Genomic DNA, 19,475 nt, shown 5'->3' on the forward strand with positions numbered 1-19,475 from the left:
ATTGTTGAATTTGAAGATCAGATACCACATTGGCCTCCTTCTCTGCCGTTATCTCGACGTCAATTCTTGGAGAGTTTCTTCAACAGTCTTGACCTCAGAAGGGATGTCGGCTGGTGCAATGTCGGGAACAACTTCTTGGACAACCTCATCGCCTTCTTCATCATGAGTCAAGTCTAGGACTTGCTTACTCTGAAGAGGGGACTTGGCCCTATTAGCATCTTTTGATTTTCTAATCAAAGCCTCGTCCTCTTCCTCCTCGGCCTCATCCTCGGCATCAGATTCGCCGACATCTTCACTCGGAGTTGGGGCTGGAGGAAATGGCAAGGGAATGGCATCGGCTTTCCGCAATGGAGAATCATCAGGAACATTAAGCTTTTTAAGAAGGGACATCCAACCAAGGGTGAAACCCTTGTTGCATGCTTCTTTCACTTGTTTTTCATAGGCCTCAGTAACGTTGGCCATACCCTGTGAGTACGCCTTTTCGTCAGCGTCTTTGATTTCAGCTTCTTTGGTGGCCAGGGCCTTCTGAAGCTCTTTTTCAGCTTGGGCCATTTTTTCCTCGGCCTCTCTCCTTTGCGATTCGGCCACCTTCCTAATGGCCTCAGCAGCCTCAGCCTTTTCTTCGGCTTCGGTCTGAGCCTTGATAGCTTCCTCAGCTTGGTCTTCCAGCTTCTTCATTTTTTACTGGAAGCCTTTGTTGGTCTTTTGGAGGCTGGAGACCTCCCTCTTCATCTCGGCAAGCCTCTCCCTGTTCTTAAAAGACTGCATTGAGAAAGAGTGGGCATGCTGGATGGCCTGAAAGAAAACAGAGGTATTAAAGAATATTCAAAGTATGAAATAAAGAGAAAGAAAAATTTACCAAGTAGAAGACATTTACCTGAACAGAGTGTTGAAGCATTAAAGCATAGTTCTCATATTCACTATACGGGGCATTTCGCTCCAGGTCGCCTGGAAGAAGCAGGGTGGTACTGAGTGCGACGCCGACGTTTATATCATCAGCACTATCACTTGCCATGACAAGCTTGTCTTCCAAAGTAATTGTGGGGACCCCGGGGGCATCGGGCTTTTTTTATCCCAAAGTTGTGGCGGAAGAAGACCTCGGCTTTTTTGGTTGTTGGGATTCTGATGGTTGAGACTCAGAACGCCTCTTCCCAGCAGGAGGCTGAGATTTATCACTCTCAACCAACTTTGAGATAGGCAGAGTGTCTTCAGACTCAACCTGAGCTATCTTGGCCTTTGGTTGAGCCTTTTTTATTCTTTTTGGTTTTGCTGGAGGTTGGGTTTGTGTTGGTTGTTCGTCAATGGATGATGGAATGTTGGCTAGGAGGTCTTTAGCGACTGGCTTTGCACGACCCATCTCGGCTGTAAGAACAAAACGTCGGCGACGCTTTCTTTGGGATGGTGGAATGAGGTATGGAGTTGAGGTCGACGGCTGTTCTGCTGGATCAGAGGTTGATCCTTGGTCTGTTCGCGATATTGATGCAGCTGGAAGAGTTGTAGCAGATGGAGGAGATAAGCTCTTCTTTTTGTTTCTCCTGGGGACGTCGAGGAGAGCTGATTTGTATGTTGGGATGAAGTTGAGAAGCAGGGGTGCCTTTCGCTTCTGAACTGGCAGGTCTAATAATTTCTTTAAATTCTTGTTGAGAACAAAGGATTGGCCAAAGTTTTTTGGCGGCTGAGGAAGAACTGCAAAAGCAAAGACAAAGTAGACATTAGGAAACGGATAAAGTATACAAGACTTTAAAAGTAAAACAAGTATGAATGTAGGGCTCTTACCATTACCCTCTATAAAGATTGATCGTGGGAGAGGGAAGAGATGGAGGTCTTCATCTGGGGCGGACTCCCAGTTCCTCGAGGTAATGAAATAATCGTCACCGGCTCCCTTGTTGGAGTCTGGGAGGTCGGCTATAATTTTAAATTCTGTGGACCTCGGCTTAAGGTAATAAATGTAGTCTTTTTCTTTCAAGTTAAGGCCACACATGGTATAGCAATATTGGATGTCGGCAAGGGTGATCCTAGCGTTTTCCTGTTTAGCTAGGGCTATAATACCATTGATCACTCGGTAAGAATTGATGGCCAGTTGCATAGGGTTCAACTTATAGTAATGGAGAACCTCACGAAACAGAATGTTTAGTGGAAGCCAAAGTCCACACTCGATAAAGGCGACTACGGGGAAAGGCATGGAGTCGGCAGTGGGCATAATGGAGTCATCATCCCCAGCCAACCTCAAATGGACGTCGGCTGGGATCTCAAACTCCTGTCTAAAGTATTCTAGTTTGAAGGGGGTGTTTACCCTATGTTCCCACATACCCATGATATCAGCTTAATCTTAAAATGTGGGTCTCAGAGGATGTTTTAGAAAGGTTATTGGGACCTCGGCAGACAATAAGGTAGGTGCAAGTTTCAGTTTTTTCCTAAGTTATGGGTTCTATAGACAAATCCCAGACCTAAATCTACGGAAACACGGATTGAAAGCAAGAATCTGGAAAAGATGCAAAAAACAGAAAACAAAAACGAAGTTTCAGAAACAAGAATTGAGATGGGCTATCAAGAATATGAAGAATACAAGAGTATATGGCTAAGAACAGTGGCAAAAGTGCAAAGAAGTGGTGAAACAGTGCGTGTGTTCAAGATGTGTGCAAAGACAAAATCATGGATGAATGCAGTCGAATGAACGATTTATGAATTAAAAAAGCTTGAAACAGTACAGTAATGGCGACAGCAAAAAAAGAAGAAACATCAGGGAATTGAAAACGAAAAGAACAGTAGCTTACCAGAAAAAAAGGAAGCGGGAAAGGGATTTGCCGATATCCAACGACGGTTGCCAGAGCAGAAGACCGGTGGAAATCTCACCGGAATGGGTGAACGGAGAAGGTTGCAGAGCTTTGGGAGCTTAAGCAATGAAGGGTTTCGAAAGCTAGAGAGAGATAGCAGGAGATTCGAATGAAAAAGTGAAGAAACGGAAAAAATGGGGAAAAGTTTTTGATTAAACAGAAATGGCGGCAAAAGCAATCAATATGCCTAGAAGAACGAGGGCGTCAGACGGGGCACATGAAGAAAGAGGTGGCTAACAGGCGCGTCACGTGTACGGACCAATAAGAAGGAAACGCGTGGCTAAAACGGTTAGGTTGAAGTGCATGACAGCTCATGCGCGTAAGAAGGTCCTTAAAAATCTTGATTTTTTAGGGAAAGCATGTCGGCCTGAAATGAATGATCTCGGCTGTTAAATTTTAAGCCGATTTACTGAAAGAAAATACAAATATAGGTTCCATCACCTCAGAATGCCGAGGTAATAGAACCTAGGGGGCAGTTGTGGGGATGTATTTTCTAAATACCAACACGTGGCAAGGTGACGCCGACGTGTCAGCTGAGGTGCCACGTGTTCTGGTCGCGACGCCAAGGTGATCTCGGCAAAGCCGAGATTATCTCCGAAAATATCGGAATCTGAGATAAGAGGATAAAAGATAAGGGACAAGAGTCTTAGGATAAAGAAGAGACTTTGCTAAGATAAGGATAAAGCTCTTAGGGAGTTTATTTTTATCTCTTGTGAAATCCAAAGTAAGCACTGAATAGGAGTCCATAGAAGTCAGGCTTCTAATGGGATTAGGATTAAGTTGGCTATAAAAGAAAGGCACCCCCATGGGTCTAAGGTATGCTTTTTATGTTTAAGCTTGTGAGTTTAGCACTTGATTATCTTTGAGAGATATACTAACTTGATCGTCGGAGTGTCTCCGGGTGGAAGAGCCACCGCCGGAGCCTTTTCTTTCTGTTACAAGTTAGTTGAAGTCATCTATTCTGCCAGTGCTTTTCCAGCTGATTACTAGGCGGGCAGTGTGGTCAGAAAATCACCCACACAAGATTAAAAAAAAGGTACAAGAATATAATTTGTGGATAAAATTTATCTTGAATGTAGTGTGTTACATTTAAATAATTTTTGACCACTCGATATGTATTTTTTTATATGATTTCCCATGCACTAATTTGGCATTTTGGTTTGTGACGTGGTGCTCTTGTTTTTGTTTTTGTTTTTTTTTTTTTTTTTTTTTAAATAACTCCACGTATTGACTTTGGAAAGAGGTCAAGAATTGGAGTTGCTTGTGGGTTCAATGGAAAAAAAAAAAAAAAAAAAACAGAGCAATTGAATTACATCATTATGAACCCATTCCATTTTTGTTTATAATTGTAGACTTTTTAGTGGAAGAAGGAAAATAATAATTATGAATTGATAATTAAATTATTATATTATAACTCTTTCCTTTACTTTTTTTTTTTTTTTTCCCAAACAAGTGGTCATCTTTAAACAAAACCTTACGCTACCCACATTTTTTGAATTTTTAATAAATTAATTACGTTGAACCTGGAAAGCTAAGGTTCAAGTGAGGGTAGTATTTATCTTTTATTTTATCTTGGTGTTTAATATTTTTATTGTGTCAATTTTATTTTTCAATTATTAAATATGTGTTAACGTAGTCTCCATCGTTTGCACCATCACTATTCATGGGCAAAATCAGAAAATATTTTTTGAAGAAAAAAAAATACACCTTTTGCAAAAAATTAATAGAAATGACGAGATTTATTAAGGGAGGGCCATTTTTATAGTCACTTTTAAATTGACTTAATAGAAAAATATTAAAAACTAAAATAATATAAGCATATATTTTTAAAGATCAAAAGTATAAAAATTGTAGAATAAAAAAATTAAAAGTAAAAAATGTAAATATTCATTACTCGAGAAGTACACATTGGATGTGGTCGTGAATCACATGAACCTACTATTTTCATATTTATTATTTTTATTATTTAGCTAACAATTTGACCAAGTGTCTCATGAGCATTTTTCTATTAGTTTTATTTGGTAGGACTGCAATTCAATAAGACCATGCCAGGTTCTTAAAAATTAAAAATGGATAATGATCCAATTTCAAATTCAAAAAATGCCACTTTTTTGGATTTGGGGATGCTGCTGCGCGGGCTGCGCAGCAGCATCTGCTGTGCGGCGAAAATGTGCCTATTTCGAGGTTTATTTTAATAATTCGAACCGTTCACATTTTAGAATATATCAAGTAGAATATGTCTGTAAAAAATCAAGTTAATTGAATATCATTTACCTATTCATCCACACACATTTGTATTCATTTTAATACTTTAAATCACAATTATTATTTATTTTTGTAGATAGAAATGTGAGTGGATGAATGGGTAAACGATATCCGATTAACTTGATTGTTTACAGACATGTTCTACTTGATGTATTCTAAAATGTGAACGGTTCGGATTATCAAAATAGGCCCCGAAATGGGCCAATTTCCGCCGCACAGCAGATGCTACTGTGAGATAAAACGGAACTCACACTACTTCGGTTTTTTTTTTTTTTTTAAAATCAAAAAATTCTAAAAAGGTTGAACATTTACAAGACAAGGTAAATATGATTTATCCAAATCTTAAATTTTGAATTTGTGAGGAAAAGAAAAAAAAGAAGTATAAATCCAAGATTTTTAGCCCACAAAATCAAGATCTTTTGTAACACAATTCAATATTTTTTAATTGCTCTAAATGAAATTTAATATACATATATATAAATTTTTTATTTATAAAATAATTCAAGATCCAAAGACAGTATAAAATAATGAATTGGGGAAATTACTGATCAGTGAGGATCAGAAAAATAATTTATAAAAATGTGAAAATTTTTATAACTTTAATTATTAATGTTTATCATTTTTTTTTGGTATATAATTTTTTTTACCCCTAATGAATTATTATTTTGGACTTGGATTCTATTAGGGCAAAAGTGGACCCAAACTCATATATATGGGCCGGCCTCAGTGCTCCATTATTCGGTGCTGGCCCACTTAGAGAAATGACATAAAGCAGCGTTTGTTTATGGAAGAATCACCGATTTCGCGTTTTTTGAGTTTCTGAAAGTCTCTCTCTCTCTCTCAAACCCTTGCGTACTCTGCAATCGAACATTCTTCTTCAATGGCTAACAGCAATCTACCTCGAAGAATCATCAAGGTTCGACTCTCGATCTCCGTGTCTTCTCTCGATCTCTATGCTAATTCACTCGATTTCTCTCTTCATCTTCAACCTCTCCGATTTCGGATTCAACCTCACTTTTTCTTCGTATTTGCCTCGCGTTTTTCTTTTTCTTTATTTCTATCATATTTGCTTCGGTTTGGATGTTTTTGCTCGTTTTGATCGGTTTGTTTTTTTGTAATCTTTCAGGAAACTCAACGTCTCCTGAGCGAACCTGGTAAAGTTCCTCCTCCTCTCTCCCCCTCTCTGTCTGTATATATACGAAATACGTTTTTATAAATTATATATCGCCTATCTTGTGTGCTTTTTGTTTGAATTTTAGCATCTGAAATGTTACTGTTTCAGTAGCAAGAATCTTTTTTCTTTTTCTTTTTCTTTTTTTCTCTTTAGTCATTTGTGCAGAGATTTATGAAGATTTAAGAATTGTTTCGTTGTGGACTGTTGAGTAAATGATTTCTTTTTTGTAATTGGAAATAAATTGTGAATTTGAAGTGTAATTCATCTTGTATGTTCTTGTTATCTGTGTGTTTAGCGCCGGGAATAAGTGCGTCGCCTTCAGAAGATAACATGCGGTACTTTAATGTCATGATTCTTGGTCCAACACAGTCTCCTTATGAAGGTAATGAACTCAACAGCATTTTCTTTCATAAGCATGTATTTAAAGATACAATCAACAATTTGATCACATTTTTTTGGATCACATTGATGTGCTTAATGTTTAAGCTTCACACACTAGCATTGACCTTCCATTTGATCATTGACAATACTGTGGAAAAGAGAACTTATTCCTAAACTTTTTTGTTTTGCGTGGGACGAAACTTGACTCAAGTAACCTTTGGCAGTTGCATTTGGTTGAGTTGTGTGGTGGATTTTGTTTTATTGTGCTCAAAATTGTGATTTTTAGTATTTTCTACATTTTATGGGCAAAAGAAAAGCCTCAGGTTGGAATGAATTCACCGGGTTGGTTCTTTAGATGCTTCAGACTTTCTAGAAAATTGGAAAAGTTAACAAAAATCTTTCAGCTCTTTTGTTGAAGTGTTGCCTGCATGTGTTCTTAAACTTGTTTCTCGAATTCTTTTCCAAGAGGCAATGGGTTAAAAATATTGATTTGATGTCCTTAGTCTTTGTTGAGGAAGTGGTGGGAGAATTACTAAAAATATTTTTCCTTGACAGTTAGTCAATTTACGGGGAGGTGGTTTCAAGTTTTTGTTTTTTTTGATGATATGCTCATCCCTACTTTGATGCAATTTCTTCTCTTGTCTTACCATCTGTGTAGGGGGGGTTTTCAAGCTGGAATTGTTTTTGCCTGAAGAATACCCAATGGCTGCCCCCAAGGTATATTATTTTTTTTACTGAAAAGTCCAGCAGTTAAATGCTGTTAGCCATAAAGGTTTGTACAATGTGAATAATCTCTTGCTTTATTTTGAGGGGATGTACAAAACTTAGTTATTGGGCATTATTGTTTGTTTGCTGTTTTACTTCCATGCACAATTTATTATTAATCAATCATCATGAACCATTCTGTGTTTTTTACTTTCTTTGGGGATCATCATTTTACTTCCTTTGTAGAATTGTTTTGTTGTGAAATTTTGAGGTAGTTGTTTTCTGTAAACTCACTCCACCCCCCCCCCCCCCCCCCCCCCGGCGTGCGTCTCTCAAAGAAACCATATCTGTAGGCTAAGATGTTGTCTGTTGGCCAAGGGAGGACATAGGTCTGGTGGCCCGCAAAGAAACCATGTTTTTCCCTACTTTTTTCTCCTTGTCGACCAATGTTTTGAAGAATTTGTTGCTATATTAAAAATCATTCATAATGCTGGACTTCTGGTAAAGTCAGTTTCTGAGTTTATGTTTTGTTGCATACATTTATTTCATTTGTTGTGTTTTTACTGCATTTTGTGTCTCTCGTATGCATATTGAATTTGATTTTAGCCTTGTTTTCTTTCTCTCCATCATTTGTTAACCCATGACTGGGTAATATGCCTGGCCTTCATGCTGATGTGTTTAAGAAAAGGATAATTTGTATTTGTTCTACTTTTAAAAGTGATTAGGGTGCCAAACATCTTATAGTTTACCGCTTGGTAAAAGGATGATGGTCAAAGACTGTTGAATGAACATATGAAGATGATGGTAAACAAGTAGATGTTACAAGATAGGAATATTTTCATACATGGGTTCAACTTGTTTCTCTTGCATGACACCAAGATCTGCTGCAGCATTCAGGATGCCAAGTGAAAAGTCAAAAAGAAAGAAGATTTGGATTCTACGCTGCAGTTTCTAGTGCATATGGAGAAAGTAGGCCATAATGTTGCTTTTCTCATTTATGTTGCACTAGGTCTCATTTTTTAATTTAGGTATTGCAGCAGGCCTACAAAAAGCTATTGAAAGTTTTTTAGGCAAATCATGTGACCATTGAATTTCTGACAAAAAAGGGTCAAAACCTACTAGTTTAAACTTCTAGGCGTGCATCAGAGACACTCCTGTTGAATCTTATTTTGGGAGTATTTTCCCTGCAAGTCTTCAGTCATTTTGTAAATTATGTTGCATTAGCTTTGTCTTCTTGTTAAAACCCATTGTGGTTATATCGCATTAGATTTGTGATATTTTAAACCCATTATGGTGTTGTGCACTGATTTGGCTGAATTATTGCTAACAGATGCTGGCAACTTGATTATGATGTATTTATGGATTATTGACTTTTGTTACATGTTTTTTTTTCTTTCTGAATGAATCACAGTAATAGACTTAAGTCTAGTGTAACAGCTGTCATTACTTTTGGTAACTGGTTGGAATTTTTGGGCCCTCACTGGCAACATAAATTGTATTGCTTGGTGGGCTGCTTTTAAACTTCTGTGACTAGTATGGTCAATGGTGTATAATATGTTCCTAACTTGGAATGATGGCTGGATGGCTATGGTTTTTTTCTTATTGGTATCATATGAATCTTTATGAATGTTCTTGGAAAAAGGCATGTGGCCTTTGTGTTCTTACTCTGGATGTTACCTAGCCAAAAGAATGCATTGAGGCCCCGTTTGTTTTGGGGTGTAATAGATGGGAGGGGATTAGGATGGAAGTGGAGTTATTTAGTGTTGTGTTTGATTGTAGAGTTGGGGAAGGGATTAGGATGGAGGAGAGGATTAAGATGAAGGTTGGAAGGGCGATTAGGATGGAGGAGGAGGAGGTGGTATTAGAAAAATAGTGAGGGAATTAGAAATTTTCTTATTTTTTTTATTTTTTACATATTGGGAATTTTTTTTAAACATTAATGTTTAATTTTTTTATATTTTTTTAATTTGTTTTATTATTTTATATAAAAATAATCTAACAATTCCTACACTAACAGTTATCATCAAAACAAACACAATTTTACTTAATCTCCTCACTATCAATCCCTTCACTAACAATCCCCTCACTATGAATCCCATCAATTCTACCTCTGAAAACAAACGGGGCCTAAAAGTGCTGTGTGGTTATTGTTGGTTTTGTACTTGTGACTGTCTGTGTGTTTGGTGATTTAGAAATTTGTAATGCATTTGGTTTACTTTTGTTTCCCAGTTCATATTGACCAATCATAGTACAAACTTAACCGAGTTTTGCAATTTGTTTGCGTCACATTATTGAGTTGGATTGATGATGCACATGAAATTTCTGTTGAAAGCAATTAACAGCTGATTTGCCCGACTTTACTTACAGATGCTGCTTTTGTCGATGCTATCCAAAAATTACAAATCATGTTCATTTGATAGATTGGAAAGATTTTAAAATGCAGTCCATTGGTGTTGCAATTTGATATTGTTGTTTTCAGTGTATACAGTTTGTGCTAGATTTGGGTTTATTATATACTGTCAACTCTATATGGCGGTTTTCACATGCACAATTAATTGGTGCTTATAGGGTTTTGGCTGGATTTCAATGAGTAGTAGCATAGTATATGATTTCAATAAGTGCATGCTAAGTACTTTGACTGCTCCATTAAGTCAACTTATCTTGAAAGGTTGTTTTGGGTTTCTTTGTGTCTATACCATTTTCTCATTTGGGCTACTGCTTTGGTGGTTACTTCTACCTCCTCCAACTTAATGTATCTGCACTACTGGTGTTATTGGTCTTCGTTGCACATTTTAATTGCGCTCTCTCATCTCCAGAACTTGTATAAGGTTTATTTTGTAAACGCATTCATTTGATTCCTCCTTTTGGTCTACTGCTATTCTTCTTTATCAACATTTTTATTGCGTTGCACACATATTATAGACTTGCAGGCAGGCGCTCATGTGTTTCCTGTGTTATTGATGGAACTTCGTTCAAGGTTTTGCTATTTGCACAACGTTTGACTGACATAGTCATTTTGGACTTTTTTTTCCCCTTGTAACAGGTTCGATTTCTCACCAAAATCTACCATCCTAACATTGATAAGGTTTGTCATACTTGTGCCTACACTTGCCTTATTAGTTGTCAGATTTAATTGTTCTGGCCTCTTACAGAAATGATCTTTCTTTGAATGCAGCTTGGAAGGATATGCCTTGATATTCTTAAAGACAAATGGAGTCCCGCTCTTCAGATTCGAACTGTACTCTTGAGGTAACTATGGTTCTAGATGTTTTGCTGACATGATCCAATACATTTTACTTGATGATGATAAGAATTGTGTGGTTGCGAACTGATTGGAAAAATGAGCAGAATTGTTTATGTTTAGTCGTTTTGATTTGAGTTCGAATAATTGTCAGTATCGTTTTATGGTTTGCTGATAAAATATAAACTCATGATGTTGGTAATGTCTGATTATTTCGCTTTTAGCATTCAAGCACTTTTGAGTGCTCCAAATCCAGATGATCCTCTATCTGAGAACATTGCAAAGCATTGGAAAAGCAATGAAGCTGAAGCCGTTGAAACAGGTATCCTGGCAACTTTGTCTTTGTAGTAATCCAAATAATATAATAAAAAGGAAAAGAAAAACAACATTCTGTTCATATTTCTGTTTTGACCATGTTGACCAAATCATTATGGTTCCTAAAAATGATTTTTTACGTAGTAATTTTCTTCAATAAATTATATGGTCTTTACTGGATTATGTTCTCTGAACTATGCAGCAAAGGAATGGACCCGTTTATATGCAAGTGGTGCATGATGAAAATGGTGACCAGGTTCTCCGCAATTAACATAATATGCAATGTATCCTATTGACCGTTGAATTTAAATGAAAATTTGAAAGAATTGATGGTCAGATGATTCGAATTGAGTATTCTCCAAGCTTCCAACTACTGCTGATGACCTTGGATCCTTATCTTGAAATTGTATAATTATATAAGATGCTCTGTGTCTTTTGATCATGGATTTTTAATTAGTGCTGTGACTTCTTTTTTTTCCGTTTTTTTTTTTTCCTTCTTATTCTTCTTTCTTTTCTTTTGTTGTTTTTTTCTTTCTTTTGTATAATTATATAAGATGCTTCTGTGTCTTTTGATCATGGATTTTTTAATTATTCTATGGGAGCTGGGGATTAGTGCTCTGACTTTCTTTATTTTTCCTTTCCTGATTATCATTATTATATATTCTTCTCATTTAATTCCTTATTATTATTATTATTATTATTATTATTATTATTATTATTATTATTATTATTATTATCATCGTGTGTGGAAATATTGGGTATATTACTAATTCCTGATCTCATACATTTTGGTTGGTATCAATTAGTTAGCCATGCCTAGGAAAATATTGGGTATATCATGTGTTGGTATATTGCTAATGAGAAATTTATTGCCAATAGTCCACTATGATTGGATTAGTGGGAGCAATGCGATTGATGACCTCACATGGAAGAGTATGAGATGCTCTTGCTGTTGTATGCAATATTTACTCATGGTCAAGGCATGCCATTTCCCAACCTACATCCCAGGCTCGAGCTTCATGGCCTCTCCATCTTTAATGGGCTTAAAACACACGAACATAGTATTAGATTAAGTAGGAAGTTATTTACAGAACGGGCTAAATCATGTGCAGGCTTCACATCTTAACATTTAATTTTACATATACACAAATAATCAAAACAACAATGTTAGAGAATCACAATTTTTGTGGTCATAATGGTTCAAAACTATCAAAATGACGTCGTTTTAGCAATTTTGAGCCATTGTCGTATTGAGTGTAAAACATGTTAAAACGACGTCGTTTTAACAATTTTAAGCTATTGTGATCATAAAAATTGTGACTCTCAAACATTTTTCTAATCAAAATACTTGCTAGCCAACTTTTTATATCCTGTAGTACAGGAAGATCAAAAAGGAGTGATTTGATTACATAGTACATCTACCAAAAATTGTGAGTCTCTGTCCATACACGTGCTTTGCGCAAATTTTGTTCCTTTGCCCACTGTATCGCTTGTTGACAAGCCATTACTCCCTCCTTAAATAAACAAACATTTGAGCATACATGTTTTAACACATAATTTTAACTATTTCATTGAAGATATGCTCTTTAAAACTTTCAGCAAGCTTTTTCACTTGCCCAAACACCAGGTAAACCACAAAGGACATGTTGTAGCCCAGAAACACACAATTTTCAAAAGTCACAACACAAAAACACAATTTTCAATACAAAAAGTCTCAGACTCACAACGCAGTCACAGAGCACTGATGGGTCTGTCTGATCCTTATCTCCCAACGGCTATATTATTATATTTTCTTTCTTTTCTTTTGCAGCAAAGCAAAGCAACAACACCATCTTCCAGTGGCAGAGTAGAGGCCAGCCATGATAATAAAGACCCCCCCGAATGTAGGTACGGACTATGTACTCTGCTCTGATGGGTGTGTATGTATGACATTACGTAGCTCTATTGTATTATACTACTAAAAAAAAAAATTTAGATAGAATATTATACTAAGGGTTTGGTTATGGTGTGCAACTTACACCTTACACTTTATACCTTACACTTACACCTTACACTTACACCTTTTGTAAAAAATTAAACCTTACACTTACACCTTTTTTGAGGTTGCACACCATGTGCAACCCACTTACACCTTACATCTTACACTTACACCTTACACTTACACCTTATACTTATACTTACACCTTACACTTACACTTTTTGTATAAGTGGCACATGGTGTGCACTTGCACACTTAAGAAAACTCCTTATACTAATTATTTGAATATGTGTATTGTGATGGGATGTACCAAAATTCTTGTGGTTGTTTGAAAAGTTGCTATTTTAGTAGATTATTTTAGTTTTTGATTATTTTAGTAGGTTAAAATTTTTGTGTTTAGGAAGATAGATTTTTTTATAGTTGAATGTGATATTTATGAGAAAAAAAACGAAATGATCATAGGTTTAATGTGATATTTTGTTTTATTGGTTATTTTAACCTATTTTGTCATTTTGTGAATTTTAGCCTAAAACGCCAAAAAAAGCCTTTGCCAAACACTTGGTTAAATTTTTTGAAAATTGAATTTTTAAAATTTTTCATATTTTTTTATTTTCACTAAATTTTTTTAATATTTTTGTGTGCGTTGTTTTCTGACCACACTGCCAAACAGGTACTCACCTGGAGAGCACTGGCAAAATAGATTGCGCCCGAACGACCTGTCACAGAAAGATAAGACTCCGGCAATGGTTCGTCTTCCCGGGGGTACTCCGACAATCAAGTCAATACTCAGTTATCTCCCAAAGATAATAATTAGTGCTCAACTCACTAGCCAGAATACAAAAAGCGTACTTTAGACCCATGATGGTGCCTTACTTTTATAGTCAATACTAACCTGATCCCTATAAAAGCCTAGCTTCTCTTAGACTCTAGACTCTAGCCCAATGCTCATCCTCGACTCTCCAATAGATAAAGATAAACTCCCTAAGAGCTTTATCCTTATCCAGGCTGAAGTCCTCTCCCATTCTAAGACTCTTATAGCTTATCCGTTTATCCCGAATTTCGGCATCTCCGTAGATAACCTCGGCTTAGCCGAGATCATCTCGGCGTCATGACTAGGACACGTTGCACCTTGGCTGGCACTTCGGTGCCACCTTGGCCACGTATTGTTATCCAAAAAATATGTCCCCACAACTATCCCCTAGGTTCTATTACCTCGACATCCTAAGGTGATGGAACCTATATCATTTGAACCTATAGCACGTCGGCTAAGTTTGCTCAATCATTCGTTACCGATGTCATTATTCATTGGCTCCATATGACCAAAACTTGTAGTCTGTTTTCATCAATGCTGTAGAACCAAGGACCAAGTTTTTCCAAGTTCTTTAACCGAGATCGTTTCCCTAGCCGAGGTCTTTGCGTCATTAAGTCAAGAACTCCAAGAGTTTCAACACGCGTATGAGCTGTCACGCGCAGTAATTCAACCGTTTTCGCCACGTGTCCTTTCCCTATTGAATCGTACCTGACACACGTCATCAAGTTGCGTCGCATTTGCGTGCACCGCCTGACAGAGACATCGTCCTAGGCACACTAATTGCGTTTTTGCTGCATTTTCGTGTTTTGATCAAAAACACTTCCCTCTCTCTTCGCCGTTTCACTTTTGCATCTTCGTCCTCTCCAAACTTTCTCTCTCTAACACTCATCTCCCAAATCCTCCATTTTCATTCTCTTGAAGCTTTCTGCAACTGTTTCCATTTTCTTCCTTCGGCGAGGCATTCACCGTCCTGCTACTTGTTCCACCGTCGTTCAACTTTAGCATTCATTTCACCGACATCACTCTTCCTGGTAAGCCACTGCTTCCCTTCGTTTCAATTTCTTATTTCACTTCAAACTGTTATGCTTGTATACTGCCATTGCAAATCTGTTCATACTCTTAAATAGTTACTTGTTTGTTGAATTCTACCATTCGTCATCTGTTTCATGATTCTGCTTTTCTACAATCTGTTGCTGGTATACACACACACGCGCACATGTTGTTCATACACTTGACGTTGTTGTTAGCTTGTCACCGTTCTTGATTTTGCTTTCTAGGTGCTGAACCAAATACATATTTATTATTCTGCCACTGTCCTTGGCTTTGTATATCTGTACATGTTTTGTAAAATGTTCTTGAATTCTTGTTTCATCTTCTTGAGTTTGAATCATGTTCTTGTTTTTGTTTTCTTGTTGCATTTTGCCAGATTCTTGCCTCCAATTTCCTGTTTCCACATAGATTTTTAGGCTTGGGTTTTGATAAAAGCCACTTTCCCTAGGAATATTGGAATAAATTTCCCTAGATCTTAAAAAGCCTCTGCCTTTGCTTCTGTTCTGAGTTTAAGCCGAGGTCACTTAAACCTTAACAAACCACTTTCTTCTAAAATCTAACACCTTCCCCATTTAGCCAACGTTATGGGTATGTTCAGGTGGAGGGTAGACACCCTAACTAAGCTAGAATACTTTAGGCATGAGTTTGCCATCTCTACCGACGTTCATCTCAGGTTGGCTGGGGAGGAAGACTCCATGCTGTCCAAAGACGACTCCATGCCCTTCCTAGTAATAGCCTTCTTAGAGTGTGGACTTACGTTCCCTCTTGACATCCTCTTTCGAGAAGTCCTTCACTATTATAAACTCAACCCAATGCAATTAGCCATTAATTTTTACAGAGGCATCAACGATATCATTGCCTTAGCTAGCCGAGAAAATGCTAGGGTAACTCTAGCCGACATCTAGTACTGCTACACCATGTGTGGTCGTAAGTCATAAAAATGCTACATTTATTACCTTAAGCCGAGGTCGACGGAATACAAACTCATCGCCGACCTCCCTAATTCCAACAAGGGTGCCGGAGACGATTACTTCATCATCTCGGGCAACTAGGAGTTCCCTCCAGATGATGATCTTCACCTCTACCCTTTAAGCCGTACACTGTTCAAAGAGGGAGATGGTAAGAGCCAATACTTGCTTTCAAGTCTTTTTTACTTTGATATTTTTTGTATGCTCTAACGTCTGTTTGTTTTATTTTGCAGTTCTTCCTCAACCACCCAAGGACTTCCGCAAAATATTCTTCCCAAGCAAAGACTTCAAGAAGTTGTTGGGTTTGCTAGTTGACTAGTGAAAAGCCCCTCTGCTGCTCAATTATATCCCAACCTAAAAGTCCATTTTCCCTGACGTCCCGAAGAAGAGCAAGTCCCCTCATTTTGCTACAACTCCTGCTACAACTTCATCACCTCGGCTAGATCAAGGATCAACCTCTGATCCAGCAGAACAGCCATCAACCTCTGCTCCACAACTGATTCCACCTTCCCAATGCCAACGCCGACGTCGGGCTCCACTGTTCGCACCAGCAGGCAGGACTCGTAGTCGAAGACGCCGAAGTTCTGAGGCATCGGCTTACGATCTAGCCAACCCATCAACCGCACTTCCAATGATCCGCCTTGGCACTAAAGTTACTATTGCCATCTCCGCCGACGAAATGGGGCGACAAAAAGCCGTTGCTAAAGACCTTTTTGTCGACATCCCCAATGTCGTCACAGTTCAATCTTCCCCTTCCCAGTCTCAACCCAAACCAAAGCCAAAGAGGCTGAAGAAAGCCCAAGCCAAGGCAACGGTGACTTAGATCGACTCTAAGGACACCTTGCCAATCTCAAAAATGGCTGAGGTAGAAAAAAATGCCTCTGCGCCGAAAAGAGGCTCGCAAAAGCTGCTCCCTCCAAATCCACCCGGTCAAAGAAGCCGAGGTCAGAGCCTACTACAACTTCGGGGTCCTTGAAATCCGATGCCCCCTAGGCCCCTCCAATTACCATCGAGGACAAGCCAGTCAGAGTCAGTGACAATGCGACTGACATTGAAGTCGGCGTTGCCCTCTCTACTTTCCCAAAGACCTCGAACGCAACGCCGAGGCCAGCGAATACGAAAATTTCACTCTAATGTTGCAGCATTCCATACAAGTAAGCCCCTAACACTTGGTACTCTCCATCCTCTATTTTTTCCATACTTAGAGAGTTTTATTTAACTTTTGTTTTTTCCATTACTTGTAGGCGATCCAACATGCCCACTCCTTCGCAATGCAGGCTTTCGACATTAAGAAAAAGTTGACCCGCAAGACCAAGGAGGCTGCTGGTTTGCTCAGGACCATTAATAAAGCCGAGGCCAAGATGAAGACATTGATAAATCAGGCTAAGGCAGTCAAACAGGCCCAAGACGAAGCCGATGAAAGGGCGGGGGCTGCTGAGGCTGTCGTTGAGGTCCTTAAGGCTGAGAAGAAAAACGCCGAGGCCAAAATGATCGAAGCCCAAGCCGAGCTCTGAGATGCTTTGGCCGCCAAAGCCGCCGAGATCAAAGCGACGGACAAGAAAGCATACGCCGAGGGGGCAACCGACATTCGTGAGGACTACAAAAAAACAAGTGAAAAAGGTATGCAACAAGGGTTACACCCTTGGCTGGATGGCTGCCTTGAAGGAGTTGGCTGTCCCCAAGGATTCAACTCTCCGAGATCACAACCTCCTCATCCTGCCATTCCCCCCTACTCCAAGCCAATCCGAGGACGAGGCTGAGTCCGAGGAAGATGTCGAGGCCGACTAGTCTGAGAAGGCTGAAATTATTGGGCCAAGTCCCCAACTCTGAATGAGCAAGTTTTAGACTTAACTCAAGATAAGGGGGACGAGGTTTCAAAAAATGCCTCATGCGGGAAGACAACATCCGAGGCGCTTATCGCCAAGAAGAGCCTCGACCGTACTATTGAAGAGATCGATGCCGAGCTCACGACTGAGAAGGTTGTCGAAAAGAGTTCCCAAATGTCTTTTGAGGACCAAACCCATCTAGCTGATGACGCCGAATAGTCCTACCATTAACTCTTTCTTTGTACTTAGTAATTTTCTGAACAATGTTTTCAATTTTCATATTTGGTCGATGTGTCACTTTTGTAATCAGAACAAGTAGTCTTTTTGTAGGCCGAAGTGCCCTTTTTCTTCTTTTAATGCAAGTACAACTTCTTCTTTCAAGTGTTTGCTTATAAGCTCTACTGCTTCCATACTTAGAATATTTTGCATGTCTTCAGTTTATGCCTTTAGCCGTATAGTCTTCTTGGATTAAAATTCCTCAGACATAACTTCCAATCTTGTTCATCCTGGCCTTGGCTTAACACTTGAAAACATTTGTAAAAAATATTTTCACAAGTGTTATTTAAAACTTGCTACTTTACTTTTATTTATCAAGACTTCTGTCTTCCATTATCTTCCAAATCTTGGGAACATGGTAATCTCGGCAAGTACATGGATACTTCTGTCAACATATCCTTAGCTTTAACTTCAACTTGTAAATTTTTCTTAAAATTTTAACAAGTGTTAAACCAACTTTCTTTCAACATAATCTCGGCTTAATTTCAACTTGTAAATTTTTTTTTAAATTTCAACAAGTGTTAAACCAACTTTAGCTTGTAAATTCCAACTCCCAAGCATCATTCTCCAGCTCTCTGTCCCCTAATGTGAACTTAAGTTCCACTTGGGTTCTTATTAAGCATACACCTATGATTTTGTCACCGAGATCAAATTCGAACAGAGACTGGTCGAGGTTATCAACCTCGGTCTCTCTATCAATCTGACTGATATGTACTTAGTGTCGTTCAAAGTTTTCAACAAATCTACGTTAATTCAACTTAGTTCAACTCTATTATATGTAAGTATAATTCAACTCTGTCATGTAATAAGTCTAAGTTATTCGTCATGTTTCAATCAGAAACATCGCCAACTTAGTTCAACTCTATTATATGCAAGTATAATTCAACGCTGCCATATAACAAGTCTAAGTTATTCGTCATGTTTCAATCAGAAATATCACCAACTTAGTTCAACTCTATTATATTCAAGTATAATTCAACTTTGCCATATAATAAGTCTAAGTTATTCGTCGTGTTTCAATCGAAAATATCGCCAACTTAGTTCAACTTTATTATATGCAAGTATAATTCAACTCTGTCATATAATAAGTCTAAATTATTTGTTATGTTTTAATCAAAAACATCGTGTAGACCACCCGAACTTCCTCCGCGCGCGAGGGCGCGAATTGGGTTCTAGCTATTACAATTCGGACTCCTGTCATGGTTTTGAATCTAATCTCACAAAGTGCAATGTAAGACTGATAAATCACCAAAGAGTCCAAATCCGATAATTGGTTTTGAAAAATCAATTTTGAATCAAAAAGCGCCAAACATGGACTGCTTTACCAGATTTTAGAGTCGCCACCTAAATATTTTGTTTTGAGAAATTTAAGAAACCTTGACTTGTGCCTAAGGCCACGTGTCCGTCATCACCAAAGTTGCCTCGACTCGGGAACTTGGATACGAGAGGGGAAGGTCCGGAAATGAGCACCCCCGCTCGCCCGATCAAAGGATCGGCCTCTACTAAGCATGATATGTTATTTTTGAAAACACATGTGTTCTTTTTCCAATTATTAGCTAACTTACTATGTGATGCGCACAGCACACAAGTATAGACTAAATCGCTCGATTTGAAACAAAACATCTCATGTTTGTTTTTTAAAATGGTTTGA

General features: G+C 38.2%; 1 protein-coding gene and 1 long non-coding RNA gene across 2 annotated transcripts; both read left to right on the plus strand.

Annotated features, from left to right (window-relative positions):
* Positions 1 to 5,834: 5,834 nt before the first annotated feature.
* Positions 5,835 to 11,545, plus strand: LOC114262826 (ubiquitin-conjugating enzyme E2 35). Its single transcript, XM_028203242.2, has 8 exons — positions 5,835 to 6,015; positions 6,226 to 6,253; positions 6,569 to 6,655; positions 7,313 to 7,371; positions 10,403 to 10,444; positions 10,535 to 10,608; positions 10,825 to 10,922; positions 11,118 to 11,545. The coding sequence occupies exons 1-8, from the start codon at positions 5,980 to 5,982 to the stop codon at positions 11,153 to 11,155; spliced, it is 462 nt and encodes a 153-aa protein (XP_028059043.1). The 5' UTR covers positions 5,835 to 5,979; the 3' UTR covers positions 11,156 to 11,545.
* A 706-nt stretch (positions 11,546 to 12,251) lies between these two features.
* Positions 12,252 to 17,929, plus strand: LOC114262827 (uncharacterized). Its single transcript, XR_003629483.2, has 5 exons — positions 12,252 to 12,345; positions 12,726 to 12,802; positions 13,564 to 15,873; positions 15,956 to 16,876; positions 16,967 to 17,929. It is a non-coding gene; the product is annotated as an uncharacterized LOC114262827 (long non-coding RNA).
* Positions 17,930 to 19,475: the final 1,546 nt, after the last annotated feature.

Source organism: Camellia sinensis, chromosome 8 (genome assembly GCF_055761805.1).
Source record: "Camellia sinensis isolate YWXY chromosome 8, ASM5576180v1, whole genome shotgun sequence".
NCBI classification, from domain to species: Eukaryota; Viridiplantae; Streptophyta; class Magnoliopsida; order Ericales; family Theaceae; genus Camellia; species Camellia sinensis.